Raw genomic sequence first — 19712 nt, 5'->3', positions numbered from 1 at the left:
AGACACCAGTCCTGCTCTCACAGTATCTGGCAGAGGCGAGTACTATATACAAGGTCTTTTCCACCTCCACACATAGACCCTGAGCTGAACTGTCTTAAATAGGCTGTTAGAAGTCCTGGAACTGGAGGTATCAGAACTGCCAGTCCCACCCAGCTCTTCTGACCATTCCTAAAACCCAGAACCAAAATCCGGGCCAATTAAAAAATAACTCTCAGCACTTTCCATGCTGGAGCCTGCTTCTCCGGAGCCTACATCAACGATGCTAGCCACCTTGTTGACGCATACCTTCCATCCAAAACTTGCCTGTGTCGCGATTCTATTGTCGGGTGTCCTGGGGCTCATTCCCTGTCCCTAATGCTAGGGGCCCCCTAGCTCATCCTGTTCCCAGATTACTCCTGACAGTGAAGACGCCGGGGGCCATGTGTACATTATCTTAGCTACTGAATCCGCCCTCAGTCTGTACCCTTCCCTTCACCCAGGGAAGAGGGGAATAGTAGTGTACCATAATACAGCAACCAAACTAACAAGGTAATATGAACAGGGGTAAAGAAAAAAAACCCAATCATACTAATATACACACACATATAACAGAACTATACATCGGGGATTGGAGGATGGAGTAAAACCAAAGAGAAGAAAGGGAATTAGCACACACCCAAACCTAGCAATGGTCACAATTAAATCCACCAAAAGCCTTCTCAAATAACAACCAACAACAACCTCCAGCCATACAGCATAAGCTATGAGTGCTAGCCAGGACCCAGATTATATAGGAGATGGGAGTGGCTAGCAGTGAACAGCTGAGAGCCTTAATGCAGGAAAACTTCCAGGAGCTCTCAACTGAGCAGATTATCCGCTGCGCTGCTAAAAGTAACCTGAACTATTCAATATGAAGGTGAAGTGCTTCTAATCAGTGCAGAAGTAGGAGAAATCAGACACTGCAGTCTTCTGGCTCCTCTCTGTCACTGTAAAGCCGTGACAGTCGGGCTGCAACCTTACAACATACAGACCAGCTTATTTTAAAACTCACCTGAAACTCCATACACACTTTAAAGGATTTTTTTACTTAAATACATGTATGAATCTGTCAGTGAGCTCATTCTAACAGAGAAAGTTATACTTTGTCTTTTAACTGTGCTGATTTATGACTTCATAAAAGTTGATTTGCACTTTTATGTGGTGATAAATCAGTTGAGAGGAACTCAGAAAGAGACAGAAGAGTTTCAAACTTAGAAAGACCTCACTTACAGATTCTCCGATTCTCCAAGCAGCAGTAGTAAGTGCAGTAAAGACAATATAGAAGGGAAACGGTGCAAATTTTTTAATGAAACCCAATAGCACAAGTGATTTTTAGCATAAAATACATGCGTTTAAGTAAAAAAAGAGTCTACATCCTGTAAGTAAAATGTGGTTTTTATAGGGAGCAATGTCCTTCTGCTTGTATATGTAGCTAGTCCTTTAATGCAGTGCGTCCGATCCGTCATCACAGTGCATAAAGGTAATTGGGTCCAATGTTTAAAGGGGACGTTCCCATAATTCCCATTAGTGCAGAGTGTTACAATACGATAATGAATGTTGTGACTGCACATCCTGTGATGAAATGTCGCTGTCAGTGAGTATATTCCTTCCAGTAAAGTTGTGTTGTGTAACGCCGCCTGATAATCCACCTTATTACATCTAACCTGTGAGTCAGTCACTTTTGTTTGTTGCAGGAAGTAAAACTTTACGGTGAACTGAGGCTTCTTAAAACCATGAGCCGAAATGTCGACATCGGAGCAATGAAGAGTTTGAAGAATATCCGGTGCATGGCGGGATGTATTGTCAGATAGATCCAATAAGGTGCTGGTATATAGAGAAGAGGTCAATGCACTAAATCCACCCCACGGTCCTCCAGTCAGGGGGACAAAGCTCCTCCTCCATAAGACTGAGCAGTCTCCTTGCAATTCCAATGGGGAAGATTTCTCAATAGCACTGTGCGGTTTACGGATTATTGTGCTGCCAAAAAATTGTGCAGATGGCCCCAAAATGGCACGGACGCGTGTTGGCACATTTCCATGGCTGGAGTGCAGGACGGGACCCAAATAAAATAGGACGTAAAAATAATAATCAATGAAGATCTAGGAAAACTTCATAATCACAATGGGAAATAATGTAACGGAACCAGGATCCAAGAAAGACTTTATTATACAAAACTAATGTAAAGATTGAGTTTTCCTAAAGGTTCATATAAAATAGTTATTTTTAGTGGAAGTTTTGCAAATCAAGGGTTCAAAAAAGAGGTCCTTCAGCAGTTGCAGTGTGTATACATTTCTACTGTATGTAGTAAGGTAGACATCTTCACCCGCCTCTGCTCCCTATCTAACCTCTCTAACTCACCTATTCCTCTCTCTGACCACAACCTTCTCACATTCTCTTCCCTCTCCACTCCATTTCTACAATCCCCACCCCACAAACTTTCACACCCTCGCAGAAATCTTAAACATCTTGACCTACATTCATTCTCTGAATCCCTCCTCCCTCTCACAGGTATAAGTTCCTTACACAATGCGGATGACGCTGCCGCTCTATATAACACCACAATAGCTGTAGCTTTGGAATCTGCTGCCCCACTTACACATACCAAAGCTCGCAAAATCAACAGACAGCCCTGGCACACCAGCCTGACCAAAGAACTGAGGTGAGCTTCCAGGGCTGCTGAGCGCAGATGGAAAAGATCCCACTCCAACGAACACTTCATCGCATTCAAAGAGTCCCTCACTATTTTCAAGACCACACTCGCCACAGCTAAACTAACCTACTTCTCATCTCTCATATCCTCCCTGTCTCACAACCCTAAACAGTTATTCAACACCTTCAATTCTCTCCTCTGTCCCCCAGCACCTCCTCCCTCCCCACTTATCTCAGCTGAAGACTTTGCCTCATTTTTCAAGCAGAAGATTGATAACATCAGAGACAGTTTTGGTCAACAGCCCCCAGAGCCCTTCTTCCCGACTTCCCAGCCCTCCACCTCCAAAACCAACTTCTCCACCATTACAGAACATCAACTCTCCACTCTACTCTCAAGATCGCATCTCACCACCTGTGCACTTGACCCGCTCCCATCCCACCTCATCCCAAACCTCACCACAGTCTTCATCCCAACCCTAATCCATCTCTTCAACCTATCACTAACAACTGGTGTTTTCCCCTCAAGCTTTAAACATGCCTCCATCACACCTATCCTCAAAAAGCCTTCTCTTGACCCATCCTCTGTATCTAGCTATCGCCCTATATCACTTCTCCCCTATGCTTCCAAACTACTGGAACAACATGTCTACCTTGAACTGTCCTCCCATCTCTCTTCTTGCTCCCTCTTTGACCGCTTACAATCTGGCTTCCGGTCACACCATTCCACTGAAACTGCCCTAACTAAGGTCACCAATGACCTCTTAACCGCCAAGAGTAAGTGACGCTACTCTGTCCTCCTCCTCCTCGACCTGTCGGCTGCCTTTGGCACAGTGGACCATCCCCTATTATTACAGACCCTCTCATCCCTTGGCATCACAGACTTGGCCCTATCCTGGATCTCATTGGAACGCCCCCAGACGCAGGGCAATGGGGTACTCGGTACTGGGTCCCTCTGTCTCGGTTCTGGGGATGTCACGGTGGCCCGACCCGGTCCGTGACCCTGCTAAGGGGCGTCCAATTAAAGGTGTAGGTGGTGGTTTAGGTCACGGTAAATAACGAGGACACAAGGTTGCAGTCTCTTTACCTTTTACTGTAGACTTCGGCATCTACAATCCAGAGCACTGCTAACAGGGCTTGCTGAGACCGGCCGGTCCGAAGGCACATCCAGAGTTCCCTTTGCAGGTGGAAATCAGTAGCCTTCCTACTTGCGCCTGTGTGTTGTAGTACCTCCCTGCTGAGCACCACGGGATAGTCCTCACAACTCTTGTATCTGTTTCTGATGTTCTCTCTCTCTGTCCCCCAGTTTGGATAGGACGCACCTGTATGACGGGGGTAGGCCTGGAGCTATTTTATAGGGACCCTAGAGACGCCCCTCTCCCACAATTTGCCTCCGTTGTCTGCTTAGGTGAAAAGGTGAGACAGCCAACCTAAAGTCAACTGCCCTGCCGTGATTGAAGTAAAGCGTAGAGCCAGTACTCCCTCGGTGTTCCGGCTACGCGCCTCAGAAGGATGTTGCCATGATCTTAGGGCACGACTCCTCCCGGTATTATCTCCTTTGTTGCTGTGATCTCGTTTCTCACTTCTCCACAATATACTTCGCTTCTTGTCCTTTCTTAAGATGCCGCCGCAATGAAGTGCAGGCGCGGCCTCATAATGATCTGTCTCTTGCTAGGCCTCTGTCAGGATCCAACCCCTGACAGGGACCCCCCTGAATCTTTCCCCGCAACACCCTCTCTCACTGGATGTTGCCTGGGCAAAACCCAGTCAGCTTTCTCTCTAACTTCCTATCCAACCCCCAGTTTTACCAAAGTGTGAGGAGTGGCCTAATATAATATAATATAGAACCTTTTGCTCCCCCTGGTGGCCGAAGTGTGAAGTGTAATGTGTGACTGTGATACCTGGTCAGGTGAACTCCTTTAGTGCCATCAGACGTACCATCACTCCCCTTAGCGGCAGAGCGACAATACTGCACGACCAGGACTCTGGGGCGCTGCATCATCATACCTAACAGACCGGACATTCAGCGTCTCCCACTCACACACCACCTCCTCACCTCGCCCCCTCTCTGTCGGAGTCCCACAAGGTTCAGTCCTAGGGCCCCTTCTCTTCTCCATTTACACCTTTGGCCTGGGACAGCTCATAGAATCTCACGGTTTTCAGTATCATCTCTATGCTGATGACACACAGATCTACATCTCTGGACCAGATATCACCTCTCTACTAACCAGAATCCCTCAATGTCTACCCGCTATTTCATCCTTCTTCTCTGCTAGATTTTTGTTTTCCAAGGCTTTATTGTTTTTTAACAAGTATGAGGAACAGGGGAGGAAAAAGAGGGGAGGGGGGGGAGGGGGTAAGGGTGGACAGGAAAAATAAGTGGAGTAAAACAAACAAATCACACAATAAAGTGCGGAGAGGCAACAATAAGCCTTAATGAAGCAAGGGACGCAGCCCTTGGAACAAACTGTCTAATAACTGTTCGTTATATAAAATATAATGTATAACGTAAACAGGAACAGGAAAAAATGGATTAGGTACATTTTAACTTTTATAGTGCAAGGGTTAAGCCCTTTAGCTAGGCATACTTTGGCTCATGAAAAGCAAGGGTTATGTCCCTTGGACGGACTGTTAATTCTAACGGCAAGATTAGTGCAGAGGCTATATAAGTAGAGAGCTCCCAGGCGAGGCAGAAATGCTATCAGAAAGGAAATAGGTCTGAGGCAGGCGCCATCTTGTGTTACCTTATGGTAGTGAAAGTGAGTTGAGGTAGCAGCAGATATTCAATGAGGAAAAAACTGGTCCCACTTATACCATTTCTGGTAGAACTTGCTAAACTCGTTATTGGATAAAGCGAATTTGAGTTCGAGGTCCCTATGTTGCGACATTAATTTAATTATAATGGTTTCGTTGGGGAGGGTCGTGTTTTTCCAGTGGTATGCTATGGAGTTTTTGGCGACCATGCATAGGTGTAAGATTATTTTTACCAGAGAACTGTCTAGGAGGTGGGTGTCCAATGAGAGGAGAGCTAATTGGGGAGAAAGGGTGACTGAAGGGCCTGGAAGTTTGGCGATTATCGAGGAGATGTTTGACCAGAAGGTAGTAGCAATGGGGCAGTTCCAGAAAATGTGTAGCAACTCACCCCTGTGTCCGCAATTTCTCCAGCAGAGAGGGGAGATGGACAGGTTTATGTGTGAGAGTCTAGTTGGGGTGTAGTACCATCTGGAACAAATTTTGAAATGGGATTCTAAAAGGGACATCGAGATTGTGGAGGAGTATGTGGTTGAAAAAGCCTCTTCCCAGTCGTCTGTGGAGGCGGATAAGTTTAGGGACTTCTCCCAGGTTAGGATATAAGCATTTTTTACAAAAGAAGTGTCTTTATTGAAGCAGTCGTAAATAAACTTATGGCCCCAGAATATTCGGTGGTTTTGGTTGGTTAAGATTTTTAAAGATGGCTCCGAAAATCTAAGTTTGAGGCCTAGAAAAAGTTTAACGTTTTCCCTCAATACAATGTATTCAAGGAAGGAGGACGAGGGTGGGTTGAATTTGGACTTTAGGGAGCTAAAATTCAAAAGATTAGGACCATCTGAAATGTCCCCCAGGGTTAGAATTTTTCGGTCGGCCCAGAAGGGGGGCAGAGGTAGGTTAAAATATGAGTAGATAAATGCGAGAGGTAGCTTATGGAGAGTGGATCTGTTTTGACTGCGGCCCTCTAATCTGGATACTCTGGACCAGGCAAGGGAAATTGCTTGGAATATCGGATGTTTACAGGTGTTTAGGTGGGAGCTAGCTATGGCTTTAAAGATCAAAGATTTGAGTGGCTTGCCCTCGTTTATTTCCAACTCCAAGTCGTACCAAGCCAGGGTTTTTTGGTCTGAAAACCAGTGGGCACTCTGTTTAAGAAGAAGTGAGTGGTAGTGAGCATGAATGTTAGGAAGGCTCATTCCACCATGGTTTTTCTTTTTATATAGAGATCTAGTATCTGTTCTAGATTTTTTATTGTTAAAAACAGAGTTATTCAGATGAGCTTGGATCACCGTCAGGTAGGACGTGGAGATGGGGAGTGGGATGCATCTAAAGATGTATAGGATTTTGGGGAGCGTAAATAGTTTGATTGCCAAATTTCTCCCCCACCAGGACAGGTCCCTGTCTTTGAAGGAAATGCAGTCTTTTAAAATTGAGTCAGTTAATTTTTTAATATTTGATGTGACTGTTTTTTCTAGGTTTTTGTTGATGATGACACCTAAGTAAGGGATTTCTTCTCTGCACCAATTAAATGATACAGAGGTGTTTAAACGTTGAATTTCTTTTTGGCTAACGTGTATGGGTAGGATGTTGGACTTTGAGTTGTTGATCTTGAATCTAGAAAGGGCCGAGAAAGTCTCTAATTCATTGAGAGTTTCTAGTGTGGAGGATACCGGGTTTGTGAGAGTCAGGATAATATCGTCCGCAAACAAGCTGATCTTGTGCTGGCGCTTGTTTGCGGGTATTCCAGTTATATAAGGGTTTTGTCTGATATGCTCCACCAGGGGTTCTAGTGCCAGATTGAAGAGTAGGGGGGAGAGGGGACAGCCCTGTCTCGTGCCGTTGCCGATGGGGAAAGCGTCCGAGATATGGTTGTTGCTGATAACTCTTGCCGTGGGACACTTGTAGAGTGTCATGAATGTGGAGACAAGGTTATTGTTGAAGCCAAATTTAATTAGGGTCTGTTTGAGGAATAGCCAGTCGATGCGGTCGAAGGCTTTCTCGGCGTCTAGGGATATAAGTACTGTTGGTGATCTAGTAAGGTTTGTAAGTTTGATGGAATTCAGAATTCTTCTCGTGGCGTCAGCGGGTTGTCTATTTTTGACAAACCCCATTTGATCGTTCGCTACAAGGTTAGGTAGGATATCACTGAGCCTGTTGGCAAGAATTTTTGAAAAGATCTTAATGTCTGTGTTCAACAGGGAGATCGGTCTGTAATTATTGGGGGATGTGGGGTCACCTGTTTGTTTGGGGATTAGAATGATAGATGCCTCCAGCATTTCTTTTGGGAAGGATCCTATTTTGGCGGCGTGGTTAAACAGCTCTGTTAGATGGGGGGCAAGGATTTTGCTGAAGGCTTTGTAGTAAGCATTATTGAAGCCATCTGGCCCAGGAGATTTGTGGGGTTTAAGGTGGTTTATGGTATCCTCTACCTCTGGGATGGAGAAGGGAGCGGAAAGTGATTCAGTTTCTTCTTTCGTTAAGGATGGCAGATTAATGTTGGCGAGGTATGTTCTGATGTCTAGTTCTTTTGGGGAGAGGAGGTAGGATCTGAATTTAAGTTATAGAGTTTGGAATAGTATTTGGAAAACTCATTTGCTATGTCTTGGGGGTGAGTTAGTGGAGTGCCATCTGTTAGGGAGGAGATTCTGTTTATTTTGTTTTGGGTCCTTAGTTTTTTAATTCTGTTGGCCATGTATCTGGTGGGTTTGTTCAGGGACGAATAGACCTTGAATTTAGAGGAGTTGAGGGCGGCTTCATAGGGAGAAAATATTAAGGACCTAAGTTCCTGTCTTAGGGAAAGAAGGTCGGATTGCATCTTAGGTGAGGGGGAGGGGAGGCCTATTAAGGTATTTTCGAGTGTGCGAATAGATTTTTGTAAATTCAAAGTTTTTTCCCTTTTTTCCCTTTTTATTTTGGCGGAAATGTTCATTATAGTGCCTCTGATAACGGCTTTATGGGCGCACCAGTTATTAGGAGGGTTGGTTGCTTCTGCGGAATTTTCCTTGAAATAGTTGGTTAAAGTATTCTGGATTGTGGCAATATGGATGGAATCATGGAGGATATGAGAGTTGCATTTCCATAATTTAACATTTTTTAAGGAAGGGCCAATCAGTATTTCACCACTAACGGGGGAGTGGTCCGATAGCGTTCTGTCGCCTATGGATACTTTTTTAAATTTGTCCAGGGAAAAAATGTCAGATAGGATCAAGTCGATCCTGGATGCCGAATGGTGGGCTGAGGAGAAGTGAGAGAACTCCTTGGAGGAGGAGTTCAGGCATCTGAAGATATCATAAAGTTCATTTCTGCCCAGCCACCAATTTAAGTTGTCTGAATTAGGTCTAGAGTTTGATGAGGAATCTAGGATTCTGTCTGGGGTGATATTGAAGTCTCCCAGGAGAATCAAGGTGCCTCTCTTGACTTCATTTATCTTTTTCAGCGTTTTAGAAAGGAATCTAATCTGATTTTTGTTTGGAGCATACAAATTCGCTAGAGTGCATGTCTGACCATTAATGGTACAAATTAAGATGTGATACCTGCCTCCAGTATCAGCATGTTCCTCAAGAGCCTCGAAGGGGACAGAGTTCCTGATCAGAGTGATCACCCCAGCTTTTTTACTTGAGTTGCAGGCCTCAAAGATATGAGGGAAACTGCGGTGACTAAAGTAGGGGTGATTCCCTGCCAAGAACTTCGTCTCTTGGATGCAGGCAATGTCTGCCTGGGATTTAAGTAGTTCTCTCCACAGAGTGTGCCTCTTTTGGGGGCTATTTAGCCCTCTAATGTTATATGTTAGGATTTTGAATGACATTGTATTATACCCCAGAAGATGAAGACGAAGAAGGTATCACTAGAATCTGGGGGGTAATGGTAACCTGAAAAGGAAAGATTAGTGTTGAAACAAGTAAGGTTATAACCTATAGACTACAGAGATCTTTCTTCTTGAGAGGTTCTTGAGCCAACGGTTCTTGGGTGAAACCTTAAAGATAAAATAACACAGTAGAATAAAACAGTAACTGCACAAGTAGGTCAACAGAACTACCTGGAAATAGAAAAGAGGGGGTTACTGAAAGTGAACGGGAATAGGGGAGATGTCCCATCTAGAATTAAGAGGGAGACCCCACAATTGGATAACAGAAAAAAGTAGGCCAGCTGAGTGATAGGATGGAAGTAGTTCAACGGTTAAGTGACTTGACGAAGTTTAGGCCATCCTCGACAGAGTGGATCGGAATGATTCGTCCCCGATGTGGAATTAATAATTTTAACGGGAAGCCCCATTTATAGATTATTCCTTTTTCCCTGAGGATTGAAGTCACAGGTCTAAATTCTCTGCGGCCTTCTAGGGTTTCCTTTGAGAAATCTGGGAAGATTTTTAAATCTCCATAGGGCTCTGGAAATGTTCTTTTTTCCTTAAGATAGTTGAGAATGGACTCTTTGGTTTTAAAGAAGTGGAGTTTTAGAATGGTGTCTCTAGGTAGATCCGCAGACACTTTGGGGGGTTTGGGCAGCCGGTGGGCCCTGTCAATCGTGAGGTCAAGGTCTGAGAGGTCTGGCAGAGCTGCTTTGAAGATATTTTTGAGGTGAGAAGACAGCTGGTCTTGGGGTATGTCCTCTGATATGCCTCTAATTTTTAGGTTATTTCGCCTGCCTCTATCTTCGAGGTCTGCCAATTTAGATCGCAGGTGTTTCATTTCAAAGTTGATCCTATCCAGCTCGTCAAAAGAGATAGACGACCTATGTTCCAGTTTATTCAGCCTCTCCTCATGTCTGGACAGTTGTTTGTCTATCTTGTCGATTTTGTCACAATATTTTTGGAAATTTAAGTCCATTTAATTTTTCATTGTATTTACCAGGGAGTTTATTTTATCGTCCATTATGTTTTTTATTTTATTTATTAGATCCTCTTGGTCTGGTTGGCTTTGGCCTGTAACGTGTGTGTGTGAGTATGAGCCTGCCGAATTGGCGCCCCTGTTGGGTTCTGGATCGTCATATTTTGTTTTACTTTTTTGTGGGGATTGATTGGGGGATGTGTCACTAGAAACAACATCCTCCTCCGCTTCTGCATATTTCTCATTCGTGGCTCCTGGGTTAGATCTCTTTAAGCTGGCAGAGGAGTCCATTTTTGTAGGAGAGAATTTATCAAAGGATTTGTTGTTGGACCTATAGTCCATTGAATGAGGCGTGTCTCTCCTGGGGGATCTAGATCTGCGCCTGGGTGAGGAGAAGGAGCTAGGTCTGGATTTCTCTAGGTCCCTGCGACTCAGAGATTTGTCCTGTTTTTGGCTGTAGAGTGGTTTTTTTGGAGTGGGAGGGTTAATTCTCCCTTTAGATTTTGTGTTATTCATGGTAGCGGTTAATGGATGCTGACAGAGCAGATTTTAATGGGTGTTGATCAATTAGTGCTATGCCTCACAGTTAAGTCTTATGTGGCTAAGGTTAAGAGAGTGTTTTACTCTTGTCCAAAAGTAGATATTCTGTGAGGGCTGTGAGAGGGGGGCGTTTCTGGTTTTGTTAACCTTTCAGAAGAGGGAGGTTTAATTACAGTGTGCCTTTTACAGTGAGAGTAAGAGCGTTGTTTTACAGACTCTGCTCTCTGTTGTCAGTTTTGTAGGGCGCTTGGGATGGAGCCGGCGTAGTGGTTCCTACAGGGAGCGGCCGGAACTACTTTCCATAGGCTTTTATTGAGGAAGCCTGGAGATTTAATAAAAGATGTTTCAATTCCTTTTCCTCAGGTGGATGAATTAGGGGGGCGATATAGGAAGAGCGTTAAAGAGTTAATTCCCCCTTTTTTTTTTTCCTTTTTCTTTCACCGCGATTTCACGGTAATGTGAGTGGTTGTTAGGGGACTACTTTTTTAGGGTAGGCCTCCGAGAATCGCTGCTTTGGAGCTGGGGGCTCGATTTTTCCAGACCACTGACCTTGCGGTTGGCTGGAGTGGGAAGCTTGTTGCGCTTAGTCTCCTGAAGTGAAGATCTGGCAGGGGAGGAGTCTGCCTCTTCACTGCCGTGCAGGGCCTTCCTGTTCACTAGGCCTGATGGACTCCAGAGGCCTACTCCGGCTGGAGCTGTTCTGGGGTACAGAGATGAGGAGAAAGTTGGTTGGAGGGGTTCCTCATGGTATCAGGGGATGATGAAGGGGGATTATGTGACAAGGGGCCTCCAAAATATGCTGTAGAAGTCGCGTATAGGGATTTTTCCCCTGGAGCTCCCTCTTCACACGTCTGCCTCCATAGACGTCCGAAGCCACGCCCCCCCTCTGCTAGATTTTTGAAACTTAACATGGACAAAACAGAATCCATCATCTTTCCCCCATCTCACGCGACTCCCCCAACGAACCTATACATTACAGTGCATGGCTGCCCACTCTCCCCAGTCCCACAAGCTCGCTGCCTCGGGGTAATCCTTGACGCTGATCTTTCCTTCAAACCACATATCCAAGCCCTTTCCACTTCCTGATGACTTCAACTCAAAAATATTTCACGAATCCGTACATTCCTCCACTAAGAATCTGCAAAAACCCTAGTCCATGCCCTCATCATCTCTCGCCTTGACTACTGCAACCTCCTGCTCTGTGGCCTCCCCTCTAACACTCTCGCACCCCTCCAATCTATTCTAAACTCTGCTGCCCGACTAATCCACCTGTCCCCCCGCTATTCTCCGGCCTCTCCCCTCTGTCAATCCTTTCACTGGCTCCCCATTATCCAGAGACTCCAGTACAAAACCCTAACCATGACATACAAAGCCATCCACAACCTGTCTCCTCCATACATCTGTGACCTCGTCTCCCTGTACTTACCTACACGCAACCTCCGATCCTCACAAGATCTCCTTCTCTACTCACCTGTTATCTCCTCTTCCCACAATCGCATACAAGATTTCTCTCGCGTATCACCCCTACTCTGGAACCCTCTACCACAACACATCAGACTCTCGCCTACCATCGAAACCTTCAAAAAGAGCCTGAAGACCCACCTCTTCCGACAAGCCTACAACCTGCAGTAACCACCGATCAACCAAACCACTGCACAACCAGCGCTATCCTCACCTACTGTATTCTCACCCATCCCTTGTAGATTGTGAGCCCTCGCGGGCAGGATCCTCTCTCCTACTGTACCAGTTGTGACTTGTATTGTTCAAGATTATTGTACTTGTTTTTATTATGTGTACCCCTCCTCACATGTAAAGCGCCATGGAATAAATGGCGCTATAACAATAAATAATAATAATAATAATACGCACTTCAGCTGCTGCAGAACCTCAAAATACACCTCAGCTGCTGCAGAACCTCATAATATACACATCTCAGCTGCTGCAGAACCTCATAATACACCTCAGCAGCTGCAGAACCTCACAATACACCTCAGCTGCTGCGGAACCTCACAATACACCTTAGCTGCTGCAGAACTTCATAATATAAACCTCAGCTACTGCAGAACCTCATAATACACACCTCAGCTGCTGCAGAACCTCATAATACACCTCAGCTGCTTCAAACCTTCTTTTGAACACACATTTGTGCAGAATATATACAGATGTATATACAGATCTGTTATTTTTATTTTTTTAGATGACAATTTGGTAAAATCTATAAATCCTGTAAATACAAAGTCATCGGTGTCACAATAAAGAAAGGAAAAACCACTGAAATCCTTAAAAATAGAAGAACAATTATTCGGTGTCCCCATCTTGGGAGAATATTGGGATGTTACCGGATAAATCTGGAGCTGATGTCACAGTCTACATGGAATGTTCTATGCCGCTCGGACAGAAGAACAGGACAATCCCCGGTGGACCCCTCTGCTTATCTGGGCACCCAGCCCCCCACACCCTACATGACAAGGGCTTGGATGCCCTCCATACAGACAGGCCGAGGGGTCTCGGGGGCTCCTGCTTTGTGACCGTATCACCGCCTCATAGAACTAAGAGAGTCCCTGCTCTAAGGCAATGGCCGGTAACAGGACAGAAGGTCTGAGACGAGGGCAAAGCAGCAGCTAATACCGAGAAATGGGAGTTTCCTCTACTATGAGGTAATAAAAACAAATTGATTTTCACATTTTTTGGCATCAATTTTTCTTCCACGGGGAACTGAAACTCCCAACATAACCCTGAAAGATACAGACCTCCAGGACCTGCTTGGAGTTATAGTTTTCTACACAAGTTGTATTCTTAAAGGAGTATTCCCATCTCCAAGATCCTATCCCAATATCTAGTAGGTGTAATAATAATAACATTAGCAATATCTATATCTATTTCCTCATGTGCAGGACCTTACGTATCCATGGTTACAACCACTGGCATCTAGCTAACTGTCACTTTATCAGTGGTCGTAACCATGGATACATAAGGTTCTGCGATGCCTGCACATGACGAAATAGACAATAGCAAATCAGAAAAACTATTCTACATTTCTAATTGGAGGTATTTGCTAATATTATTATTATTACACCTACTACATATTGGGATAGGATGTTGGAGATGGGAATACCCCTTTTAGTGTTAGTTCACATGTAGAGGTGAAATTCATGGCAATGTTAAGAAAATTTTAAAAAAAATCACAGCAATAGAGTGCATTTAAAATAGCAGCATGTGAAAGCAGCCTCTGGCTATGTTCACACGTTGCGTTTTCGCAGCCTTTTTATGCAAATTAAAAGCTGCTTTTTACAGTACCAGCAAAAGCTGTGGGATTTCAGAAATCTCATGCTGACGCTTGATATTTTTTTCCTGACTGAATTGGAAAACGTCTGCTTTTTTGAAAACTCTGTCATATCACTCCTTTCAGCATTTTTTCCCCCATAGAAAGCGATGGGTAAATGCAAAAAAAGCAGCAAAAACATAGCAAAAAGCGCCATCAGTTTTTGCAGTGTTATTAGTGAAAAAAGAGCAGGGACAGCAGGATGTGAGACACATTTATTTCTGCAATTTTCCCAAAATTAAACCAAAATATCTTGATGTCCTCACCTGAGAATGGCGGTTACATTAGTACAGTTTAATCAAATTAGTGATATGTGTAAGGGTACTGTCACACAGTGCAATCTTGATCGCTACGACGGTACGATTCGTGACGTTCTAGCGATATCGTTACGATATCGCTGTGTCTGACACGCTACTGCGATCAGACATCACGCTGAGAATCGTACGTCGTAGCAGATCGTTTGGAACTTTCTTTCGTCGCTTGATCACCCGCTGACATCGCTGGATCGTTGTGACAGCGATCCAGCGATGTGTTCGCTTGTAACCATGGTAAACATCGGGTAACTAAGCGCAGGGCCGCGCTTAGTAACCCGATGTTTACCCTGGTTACCAGCGTAAACGTTAAAAAACAAACAGTACATACTCACATTCCGGTGTCTGTCCTCCGGCGTCTCAGCTTCTCTGCACTGTGTGAGCGCCTGCCGGCCGGAAAGCGAGCACAGCGGTGACGTCACCGCTCTGCTTTCCGGCTATGGCGCTTACACAGTGCAGAGAAGCTGAGACGCCGGGGACAGACACCGGAAGGTAAGTATGTACTGTTTGTTTTTTTAACGTTTACGCTGGTAACCAGGGTAAACATCGGGTTACTAAGCGCGGCCCTGCGCTTAGTAACCCGATGTTTACCTTGGTTACCCGGGGACTTCGGCATCGCTCCAGCGCCGTGATTGCAAAGTGTGACCACAGTCTACGACGCTGGAGCGATAATCATACGACGCTGCGACGTCACGGATCGTGCCGTCGTAGCGACGAAAATTGCACTGTGTGACAGTACCCTAACAGTAACAATACCTGACCAATGCGTGATCAGCCTAATGCACCGCCAATGTCTTAGGTAAACTATGCCTGACCAATCCAACTCCCCCTGCTGAATTTACATTTGCAAATATGTGTTTTTTCATGAACTCATATCAACTTTTTTGCTCAGGATAGTCACTATTTTTTCAGACATAAAAATCTTTCTAAATAATTTTATCAAATTGTTTTATGGTTTCACATACGTCTTACATCATTGGCCTAACACCACGCATTGTTTATGCTTGCACGGTGGAAGCAAAGGTGAACTTTGGGATCAAAACGCAGCAAGAAAAGCAGAACAATGGCCAGCAAAAGATGTTTTTTTTGTCTGCAGCTTTTTTGCTGCCAAAACATCAGGTTTTGGCTACAGAAAAAAAAGGAGCTTCAGGTCAGTTGCTATAAAAAGGTGTAAAGACCACATCTTCAGCCAAGACAGCGGTGAGAAGAGCCCCACCTACATAGTAGGTGATACTGAGCCCACTTCTAGCATTGCAGAAAGTGGAGAGGGGCTACCACAAACAAGACCCCAGGATCTTACAATCCAGAATGTGCACAAGGTGCACCCGAGGGGCTTGCACAAACAAGACCCCGAGACAATCTAAAAAGGAAAGCACCAACCTCCGAGGACAGCCACTCCGAAATGCTGCCACCAGCCAAGAGAGCTGCTACAGAAAATGTTACTGATATACTTAGAGAAGTAGCCCCGGAGATGGAGACCCCACAAGTGGAGATGCCCATCAGCCAAGACAGCGGTGACAAGAGCCCAACCTACATAGTAGGTGATACTGAGCCCACTTCTAACATTGCAGAAAGTGGAGAGGATCTTGCTGATCTAGAATTTACACAAGGTGCACCCACAAACAAGACCCCAGGATCTTGCCAATCCAGAATGTGCACAAGATGCACCCAAGGGGCTGTTACAAACAGGACCCAGAGACAATCTGAAAAGGAAAGTTTTATTCTCAGAGGACAGTCAGTCCGAAATGCTGCCACCAGCCAAGAGAGCTGCTACAGAAAATGTTACTGATATACTTAGAGAAGTAACCCCAGAGATGGAGACCCCACAAGTGCAGATGCCCGATATCAGGAACCAGGAGGATAAACTGCCTCCAGAGCTCTTAACCATCCTGCAGAGCAAATGGGAGAAAGGCTACCTGGATGACGAGATCATCATCATGGCCCAGGATCTGCTGCGGAGCCAGTTTGAGGGTTTTGATGGCCTACAGCCCCCCTGCGCTCTTCTGGTACCAGGGTACAGTGTAATGAAGAATGCTGTACAAATCCACTATGATGAGGAGAGGGACCACTGGCTGACAACCTGCTATAAAAATGGCCAAATCTTTGTGGCCGACAGCTTCAGCAATCTGTCTCCATCCATCCATCAGCAGATTACCAACATGTACAGTGAAGTGGTCAACAATCCCCTGAAAAATCTGAGGTTTATCGATGTGGATCAGCAGAAGAACTGCTACGACTGTGGCATATATGCTATAGCGTTTGCCTACGAGCTTATGGCAGATGGCGGAGAACCCAGAGCTGAGTTCCAGCATCAGAAGATGAGGACTCATCTAATATCCTGCCTGCAGAATGGCAGGATCAGCGGATTTCCCAAAAAAGGTCAAGCAGTGACTCCATGTCTATAAACGGCATGTAGAGTCTATGATGAAGAGATCGCCCCGACCTTCACTGGACAGGACCTGGGGCCAGAGACCAGTCTGCACCAGTAAGTAACCATAGACTTTCCATAACATCCTCAATATAGTGAATGTATAGATATGATGAAGGGCGTGCTGCCATTATTGGGGGTGTCTAATATTCATTCTTTTACTTATTCCAGAGAGAACACAAGCAAGAAACATTACGGCCGTCACATCCAGGCCCAGAGATGGATCGCATCGGATGCCTTCAAACCCTAAATCACATAAGTTCCTTGTTACAGAGTTACTACAACGTCTTCTCATCTGATATTATATGTATATAACCAAAAGTCATGTAGTCAGACATGGTGGTGAGTGTCATTGTATCCTCATTGTACCCTGATGTTCTGTTTATTTCCGTCTCACAATATTTATGAACCCAGAGCTGAGTTCCAGCATCAGAACAGCAGGATCAGCGATTTCCCATAAAGGTCCGGAAGTGACTCCATGTCTATAAACAGCAGGTAGAGTCTATGATGAAGAGATCGCCCTGACCTTCACCAGACATGACCCAGGGCCACAGACCAGTCTGCACCAGTAAGTAACCATGGACTTTCCATAATAACCTCAATATAGTGATCGTATAAATATGATGAGGGTGTGCTGCCATTATTGGGGGTGTCTTATCTTCATTGTTTTTATTTTTTTCTTAAGGTCAGGAAGTGACTCCATGTCTATAAACGGCAGGTAGAGTCTACAACGTTCAAAGAGATCGCCACGATCTTCACTGGACATGACCCGGGGCCAGAGACCAGTCTGCACCAGTAAGTAACCAAGGACTTTCCATAATAACCTCAATATAGTGAATGTATAAGTATAATGGGGGGTGTGCTGCCATTATTGGGGGCGTCTGATCTTCATTGTTTTTATTTTTTCTTAAGGTCAGGAAGTGACTCCATGTCTATAAACGGCAGGTAGAGTCTAAGAAGTTCCCAGAGATCACCCCGACCTTCACTGGACATGACCCGGGGCCAGAGACCAGTCTGCACCAGTAAGTAACATTGGACTTTCCATAATATTCTCAATATAGTGAATATATAAATATGATGGGGGTGTGCTGCCATTATTTGGGGAGTGTAATATACATTTTTTTACTTTTTATTCCAGAAAAAGCACGAAGCGAGTAACTCCGGCCGTCACATCCAGGCCCAGAGATGAATCGCATCGGACGCCCTCAAACCCTAAATTATGTAAGTTTATTGTTTAAAGGGTTTATAAAACATCTCCAGCTACTGGATAGTAGTTGCCCATTTTGTTTTGTGTTAGTTTTTTTTTCTGTTAAACGTGTGAACGTGCTGCTGCATATTGCTCTTACTGTATAACAGCATATGCTCCACAAAACCTTACATAAGGTGAGATTATTATTACAAGAGTGCGAGCGCGTAATCTAATGGCAGTAGGTGATAATAGCAGCAGCCATGACGCCATATTGTGAGGACACGGAATAGTTTATGGGTGAGATTCTCCTGGAAGACGAGAGGAGAAGTGACCATTACTGCGAAATGATCCAGAACTCTGTACACAACTGTGGTCACATCCTGACTGCCTGCAGTCACCACTAGGGGGAGCTCCCGCTCACCACAATATACAGGCTCCACTGCTCCCTCTAGTGGTACCCAGAGTTATAACTAGTGACAGACAGCAGAGGATTCGGAGCTGTGTATCAGAAGATCTGAGCTCCAGCCCCTATAAAGATGTATTAAGAGATTATCGCAGGATTATAAAGTGTTTTCTGTTATTTCGTACACAGAGGTGAGAACCAGAACAGGAATGACCCCAAGTCACGGCGACCAAATATATTCTCTGATATGTAATATTCGGCTGCTCCATGATCAGGTTTGTTTTATCTCTCTGCAGATCACTGTTCCAGAGCCAGGGTCTCTTTGTGCCCCCAAAATGAAGATGGGGTATGGCTAGAGGTGACGGTGGTGACAAGTCAATGATGCAGTGGCGACCATGTCAGGAGCAGATCAGCCGCACCTCAGGACGAGGCAGATTCCAGGCTCGGTCTCTGTCCTCATAAGGGTATGTGTCCACGTTCAGGATTGCTTCAGGATTTGGTCAGGATTTTATGCAGGTAAAATCCTGACCAAATCTGCACCTGAGGTCACTGGCAGGTCACCTGCGTTGTCCTTGAGTTTTTTCTGCAATGTAAGGACATGCTGCGTTCTTAAAAGACGTGCCACATGCGTCTTTTACTGCATAGTGGAGACAGGATTTCATGAAATCCCCTCCACTATGCTGTAACATCTGGACGCTGCGTTTTTTATGCATGCTGCTCAACGCTGCATCAAAAACTCAGCGTTTCCTGAACGTGGACACATACCCTTACTTTCTGCAGTCAAATGTGATCACAGGATCAATGAATCTTCTGCTGCATCTGCCCCGATCTACGGCACATGCTGCCATGATCCAGCACCGGCCTGGGGAAGGGCACGTCAGACAGGGTTCCCTAGAGGTTTCCTCCACTGGGGTTTTTTCCTCTCCTGAGCGCTGGCGGACGACTCTCCGTGAGTCCAAGACCCATCATCATCATCATCACCATCATGGTGGGAACTTCTACATGTGATATCTTGTATAAAGCTAATTAAGGATTAAATTGTTATCAAGCAATCGTGTATCTGAGCCGTATGTCTGAGCTGTGTATCTGAGCCATGTATCTGAGCCGTGTGTCTGAGCCGTATGTCTAAGCTGTGTATCTGAGCCATGTATCTGAGCCATGTATGTGAGCCGTGTGTCTAAGCCGTGTATCTGAGCAGTGAATCTGAGCCCTGTGTCTGAGCCGTGTATCTGAGACATGTGTCTGAGCCATGAGTCTGAGTCTTGTACCCGAGCCGTGTATCTG

General features: G+C 45.1%; 1 protein-coding gene across 1 annotated transcript in view; it reads left to right on the top strand.

Moving 5' to 3' along the window:
* Nucleotides 1–15810: 15810 nt before the first annotated feature.
* The window catches only part of LOC143803648 (calpain-14-like), a 47374-nt gene continuing 43472 nt past the window's right edge, over nt 15811–19712 (top strand). Inside the window, exons 1-4 of the mRNA XM_077281430.1 lie at nt 15811–15945; nt 16007–16795; nt 17782–17858; nt 17975–17990. Coding sequence (XP_077137545.1) covers nt 15811–15945; nt 16007–16795; nt 17782–17858; nt 17975–17990 — 1017 coding nt within the window. The remainder of the gene's footprint in view (nt 15946–16006; nt 16796–17781; nt 17859–17974; nt 17991–19712) is intronic.

Source organism: Ranitomeya variabilis, chromosome 2 (genome assembly GCF_051348905.1).
Source record: "Ranitomeya variabilis isolate aRanVar5 chromosome 2, aRanVar5.hap1, whole genome shotgun sequence".
NCBI lineage: Eukaryota > Metazoa > Chordata > Amphibia > Anura > Dendrobatidae > Ranitomeya > Ranitomeya variabilis.
This window is presented reverse-complemented; position numbering and strand designations above follow the sequence as displayed.